The sequence below is a fragment of the Diceros bicornis genome, chromosome X (genome assembly GCF_020826845.1).
Source record: "Diceros bicornis minor isolate mBicDic1 chromosome X, mDicBic1.mat.cur, whole genome shotgun sequence".
Lineage (NCBI taxonomy): Eukaryota > Metazoa > Chordata > Mammalia > Perissodactyla > Rhinocerotidae > Diceros > Diceros bicornis.
This window is the reverse complement of record NC_080781.1, coordinates 62650429-62657188: the sequence shown is the minus strand read 5'-3', so window position 1 is coordinate 62657188 and position 6760 is coordinate 62650429. Positions and strand designations below refer to the sequence as shown.

The 6760-nt window shown below is 46.5% G+C and overlaps 1 protein-coding gene across 3 annotated transcripts; it reads left to right on the top strand.

Moving 5' to 3' along the window:
* The first annotated feature begins 545 nt into the window (after nucleotides 1-545).
* On the top strand, nucleotides 546-5170 carry PJA1 (praja ring finger ubiquitin ligase 1). 3 transcript variants are annotated; one of them, XM_058536071.1, is made up of 3 exons: nucleotides 546-629; nucleotides 2593-3114; nucleotides 3682-5170. In XM_058536071.1, exons 2-3 carry the CDS (start codon nucleotides 2822-2824, stop codon nucleotides 4721-4723), a joined length of 1335 nt encoding a protein of 444 aa, XP_058392054.1. In that variant the 5' UTR covers nucleotides 546-629; nucleotides 2593-2821; the 3' UTR covers nucleotides 4724-5170. The 3 variants fall into 3 exon arrangements, with proteins under 3 accessions (XP_058392054.1, XP_058392052.1, XP_058392053.1); XM_058536069.1 differs by having other exon boundaries at nucleotides 2593-5170; XM_058536070.1 differs by having other exon boundaries at nucleotides 547-629; nucleotides 2920-5170.
* Nucleotides 5171-6760: the final 1590 nt, after the last annotated feature.

Below are 6760 nucleotides of genomic sequence, written 5' to 3'. Positions count from 1 at the left end.
GAACCCGTGTGTGCTTCATGATCGATCATTTCTTTTCATTTCAGTCAAGAAACTTGATTTTGCGATTAACAGCAACAATTCTACTGTAAACAGTTCAATTTGCTTCAACCACCAGGTTAAAAAAATTTAAGCTTACTGCAACCCTAAATACAGTTTCACATTTTTAATACTTCCAGTACAAGCCATACCACATAACATAGGATATGATATAGTCATATAATTACTTTCACATTGGAATTAATCAGAAAGAATTGCAGATTTCATTTTACTGGAAAAAAAAAAACCGAGAACAGAAGGGAATATGGCTAAATGTTTAACATTTGTTAAAGCTGGCTGTTGGTTACATTTTTCGCTGTCCTTTTCTGTATCCTTGACGATTTCATCATTTAAAATGAAATAATGCTTTCGGGCCCTCCTTGATTTGTCGAGAGCGGCTGCCACCCCCGCCACATCAAGGGGGCGGGCCCCAGCCGACGCCACAACCACTTCCGCCGCCGCAGTCGCCGCCCGCCCCACTGCTGTCTGGCGGGGGAGGAGCTGGAGACCCGGGAGCAGCGGCTCTGGCGGTCGTGGCGGTCGGAGGTCTGAGAGCTCTGTTCCTCTCGAGAGCGTACGGGGGTCGGGACTGGGTGAGTGAAAGGCGGTTTCTTTCCTCGATTTATTCAGACGCGGCAGTGGGACGACTGGCCGGGCATGGGCGGGTGGCTGGGCACGGAGGCGAGAATTGTGGGGGGCTCTATAGGACAGATTTTCAGGCTCGCCCCTCGGGAAGGGGTGGGGCGGACGCGGGACCTGACTGCAGAGTGAGGCCTGTGTCCTCCATTGGCCTGTTTTGGGGCTCCATCCTCCGTCCTCCAGCCCCTTTCGTGTGGCACGGCCCCCACTTGAATGGCTTTAATCGCTATATGAGAGGGGAGTGGTGTCACGGCCCTCTCCCACCTCTCTCTGCCTCTCCTCCCCCCCTTCCTTCCTCCCTTCTTGGCCCCTTTGCGCAGCACTCCGTGGCCTTTCTTCCCCCATTTTGCAGTTGTTTTGCTGAATGGTAAATTGTTAAGATTTTTAGGTAAATATATTGTTCCCAGGAAAAGAATTGGCAGAAAAACAAATTATTCCCCCGGGAAAACTATATCCACATACGCCCTTTTCTTTCTTTTTTCCCCTTCCCTGTCATATCTGTTTGGTTTGGATCTACCGTTTGGACTGATAACATTTTCCTGTCTCTCACTATGACATTGTGCCGCCCCCACCCCCATGTCTCCAAGTGCGCACATGGGGACACACACACACATGCACGCGTATACACACACATACACACATGCACACACACAGACGCACAGAAACCTTCCATTGCAGCCCCCTCTCCATCTCCCCATACTCAAGGTTGCGATGCATCCCCTCCCCCGCGCATGCATGGACACACACACGCACACACACCCTTTCACACATTGTCATACCGTCCAGTGCCTTTCCCTACCTCTCACTTCCTGTCCCATACACACTTCCAGAAGCGGCCCCCTCCTCCTTCTGCCTCTTCATGCTCTGGAGAACACACACACACACACACACACTCACACACTCACCCTCCCTCTGGGACCATCTTATCCCCTGCCTGCCACATACACACATAAGGATATCCTTCAATTGCTGGCTCCTCTTTCATATGCTGCTTACATACATATGCCCCCACACACACTTGTTCACACACCCCTCTTAAATGCTCCCCTCTCCTGTTCCCTGTCTGCTACTTGTATGCACAGACAGCCCTCCTTTGCTGGCCCCTGTGGTGCACACACTCACATAAATCCTTTTCCAGGGACGCCACCCCCTTCCCTGCTAGCCACATTCATGCATACAGACCTTCTTTGATTGCTGGCCCCTGTTCCGCCTGCCCGCCACAAGCACATCCCTCTCCAGTGCTGTCCTCATCGATGCATTTGCTCATATTGACATTTCTCCATTGTTGCCTCCCATTTTGATGAACACACACACAAACTCATGGACGTCCCTGTCCAATGCCACCGTACCCTTCCTTGCCTGCCACAGATGCATAAGCACAGGCATCCCTGCATAGAGTTCCAGCTGCCATACATACAACACCACACACACATTCTCTCTCTCATACTCACACACACCTCTCTCCTCTAAAGCCACCCCATCCACACCTGTCATTTTCATACATTCAGAATGGGTCTCATTCTGACACTCACACCTCTTCCCAATGTCACTGTCACATGCTCCTTCCCCCTACAAACACAGACATCTCTCCACTGCATGATTGCTGGTCCCCCTTCCACCTGCTTCTCTCCTCCTGCTAGACACATAGGCACTCCTGCACACATGGTGATCTATATTTTCCACCCTTTTCCAATTTGCATTTCTCCTGTATGTCTGCAGGGCTCCAAAAAACGCAGACACCCCGTAAAAAACCTGCAGCAGCCTTTCTTCTTCCCATGTTGGCACAATTCCACAGTACTTCACCCCCCTTCCAAGCATCCAGTCACCCCCCGTCTTCTGTCAGATTCTCCTCTAAGTGTGGCTTTCCTGCAAATCCAGTTTTGTAATCATTTTGCCAACATTAAAAATGTGTTCCAGGTCTACACCTGACAGTCACTGGAATGCTACTCCAGGCCTTAGAAGAAAGTGAAACTAATTTAAAAGGCCCCTTATTCTTTCTGTTACCTGCCTGCTGAAGTGAAAGTAAATCTCCCTGCTCCTTTATTCTGAACTGATTTGACTTTCCCATCTCCAAAGTGTGTACAGGGAGCAGGAGCCTTTCCACTCGAGCCCCAAGCTGTATTGGAAACCCTCCTAAGTCAGAGCAATGGGTCAGGAATCTAGCAAGCCTGTATGGCCCAAGCCAGCAGGAGGGTATCAGTCCAACACAGGCAGGAGGTATGGAAGGAGGCATGCTTATGTCAGTTTCAGGCCGTCCACGAGCCAGCAGGAAAGAATTTCCAGTCAGAGAAAGACGACATCTGAAGTCTCAATGCACAGATCAGCCCCCAGTCAAACCACCAAGAGGAGCCGCTCGCCATTTTCCACCACTCGTCGTAGTTGGGACGACAGTGAGAGCTCGGGAACCAGCCTGAATGTTGACAATGAGGACTACACCAGGTACCCGCCACGCGAGTACAGGGCTTCGGGTAGCAGAAGAGGAATGGCTTATGGACATGTTGACTCTTTCGGGGCAGATGATAGTGAGGAGGAGGGGGCTGGGCCTGTTGAGCGAGCACCAGTGAGAGGGAAAACTGGCAAGTTTAAAGATGATAAGCTGTATGACCCAGAGAAAGGGGTGAGGTCTCTGACTGGGGTGCCCCCACAGTTCTCTAGTTTTAACCGTGATGTGAGAGAGGAGCTTGACAAGTTAGACCCAGCCCCTGCAGCAAGATGCTCTGCTAGCCGAGCTGAGTTTCTGCAGCAAAATAGCATGGTCTCTCAGACACCTGCTGATGAAGGCAAAGTGGCTACAAATGGTAATAGCCTGGAGCGGGAGAGACAGGAGCAGAATTTGCCTGCACGTCCGGGCAGGGCTCCTGTGAGTATTTGTGGTGGTGGGGAAAACACCCCAAAGGGTGCAGAGGAACCAGTGGTGAGGCCCAAAATCAGAAATCTGGCAAGTCCAAACTGTGTGAAACCAAAAATGTTTTTTGATACTGATGATGATGATGATATGCCACACAGTACTTCCAGGTGGAGGGATACTGCCAACACTGATGACGGCCACTCGGATAGCCTAGCCAAAAGAGGCAGAGGCGAGAGTTCAAGTGGCTACTCTGAGCCTAAGTACCCTGAAGACAAGAGGGAAGCCAGGAATGACCAAGTGAAGCCAGAAAAGGTGCCGAGACGGCGACGAACCATGGCCGACCCTGACTTCTGGACGTACAGCGATGATTACTACAAATATTTTGGTGAAGACTCTGACAGTGACAAAGAGTGGACTGCTGCTCTGCGTCGGAAATATCGAGGTCGGGAGCAAAATCTGTCATCCAGTGGTGAAAGCTGGGAGACTCTGCCAGGGAGAGAAGAGCATGAACCTGAGCAAGCCAGAGTGAATGCCAGTGCCAGTGCCAGCGCCAGCCCCAGTGCTAGTGCCAGTGCTGGCAGCAATGAACTTGAAGAAGTTCGAGGACCATCTCTTCAGGAAGAGGAGCGGGCATCCCCAGAAGAAGAAGTTCCTTGGCTGCCATACAATGAAAATGAGAGTAGCAGTGAGGGGGATAATGATTCTGGTCAGGAGTTTCTGCAGCCCGGAGTGTTCATGCTGGATGGAAACAACAACCTTGAAGATGACTCCAGTGTGAGTGAAGACCTAGAAGTGGATTGGAGCCTCTTTGATGGGTTTGCAGATGGGTTGGGGGTGGCCGAAGCCATTTCCTATGTGGATCCTCAGTTCCTCACATACATGGCACTTGAAGAACGCCTGGCCCAGGCAATGGAAACTGCCCTTGCGCACTTGGAGTCTCTTGCGGTGGATGTGGAGGTGGCCAATCCACCAGCGAGCAAGGAGAGCATCGACACTCTTCCCGAGATCTTGGTCACTGAAGATCACAGTGCAGTGGGGCAGGAAATGTGTTGCCCTATCTGTTGTAGTGAATATGTGAAGGGGGAGGTGGCAACCGAGCTGCCGTGCCACCACTATTTCCACAAGCCGTGCGTGTCCATCTGGCTTCAGAAGTCAGGCACCTGCCCTGTGTGCCGCTGCATGTTCCCTCCCCCACTCTAAGACCAAGGCTCTTTACTCCTGGTCTGATGATTTTCCCCATCTGAAATCCACAATACTGCAGGAGCCCTCTCGAAATTAACAATTGAAATGAAACCAATCAGTCGATTAATCTACACCTGTCGATTTCTTGTGATTATTTCCAATGTGAAAACGATTGTATACGATTGTATTAAAATTCATATTGTATTTTAGAGGTTAGAAAGGGAAAACTAAACTTTCTAAATGCTACTTGAGATTGCAGTGAGAACATACATTTTCTAGCCTGAAAGTTGAAATAAATTGCATTTGTTTTCTTCAGTAGAATATGTTGTTGTTAATTGTAACGTCAGGTTTATCTGTTAAATATGTCCAAAAGGCATCATCATTTCTGTTGCATGTTATGGGTTAATGTTCCTGTAATTGCAGTGCTGTAAAAGCTTATTAAAGTTCTTTTGGTTTTACATGGTATAGTGGAATTGTTTGGTTTTGTCTAAAATGGTGGTACTAAGTGACTTTATAATTGATCCCTTGCATTTGCTTCAAAAATAGTTTTTTTCCCTATAGTAGAAAAACTTTAGTTTCACTGGAAATGCTGACTCCAACAACAGCAAAAAATTAACAGTAATTATTTTTAAAGGTAGGAATAAAGTGTATGATTGTCAAACTAATTATGGGGTAAAGGCCATATAGAGAATACTCTGTCAGTCTATGGGAAGGAAAGAAACAACGAGAAAGCAATGTAAAAATAAAGAACAATGGTAGGAATAAATCCAAACTGAGTGCAGGGGTGAAGGAGTTAAAATTCCATTTTAGAAAATAGAAACTATCAGAGGGAATGGGTTAAAAAAAATAAAGCTGTCTGCTGATTGGATACCTTAACACAGTGACACAAAAGGAATAGAAAAATATATGCCAGACAAGTGCTGCAGAAAATATGGGTACCCACCTACACAGAGTGAACAAGTTTTAACATTTGGCCATATTGGCTTCAGATCTCTCTCCAATAAATAGACGTTTTCAGGCACAGGTGAAGTTCCTCACCCGTCATATTGACCTTCCTTCCTCCACAGAGGTAAGCACTACCCAGGAAATGGTGTGTTTACTTCTCATCTATGTTTTTAGACATAGGTGTGTATGTATATGTGTACATGTGTATGTATATGTGTGTGTATATATCCATAACCAATATAGAGTGTTTGTTTTTTAAATGGACATAATTGATAGAATGTATGTATTGTTTTACAACTTGATTTTTTCACTCAACACTGTTTTTGAGATTTAGCCATTTTGATACATGTAGATCTAGTTCATGCATTTCAACTGCTGTATACTAAATATTCAATTGTATGAATTACGACAATTTATTTATGCATTCCCGTATTGGTGGACATTTAGGTTCTTCCCAGTATTTTGCGGCAATGAACATATCTAAAAGATGTCTCTTTGTGCACCTGTGTGAGTTTCTCTAGGGGTAAGTACATGGAGATGAAATTTCTCAGTCTTAGGATTGGAGGTGAAATTTTGGGGTCTTCAGGTTTGAGCATCTTTATCCTAACTAGATATTGTGAAACTGCTTTCCAAAGGGATTGTACTACTTTCTGCTCCTACCAGCGCTTTTTGAGAGCTGTTTTCAGCTTCAACAGCCTGGATACTGTTCACGTTCAACCTCACTGGCAATCAGTGACATATAAATTAACACCACAATGAAATATATTGTGTCCCTCAGAATATCTAGTTTGGGCTAGGAAGAGAAGAAATGGGAACACTCATGCTGTTGGTGCGAATGTAAATGATACCAGCCTTTCTGAAGAGCAGTTTGGGGAGTAGCTGTCTTGCGCAATGTAAAGTGGTGCATGTCCTTCAGCCCAGCTTAAATACTTGGGGAGAATGGAGTTAATACTATGCAGCAGTTAAAAACTGTATGTACTGATATGGAAAGATCTCCAAGACATAATGTTAAGTAAAAAAAACATATTGTAGAGCAATGTGTACAGTCTTTATGTAAAATAAAACCTTACAAAACCAAACTATATATGAAAATGCATAAAAGTGTCTGGA

Bases quoted from the DNA above. Each gene is read 5' to 3' on its own strand.
- PJA1 (XM_058536069.1), top strand. From the start codon at position 2,822: ATGGGTCAGGAATCTAGCAAGCCTGTATGGCCCAAGCCAGCAGGAGGG.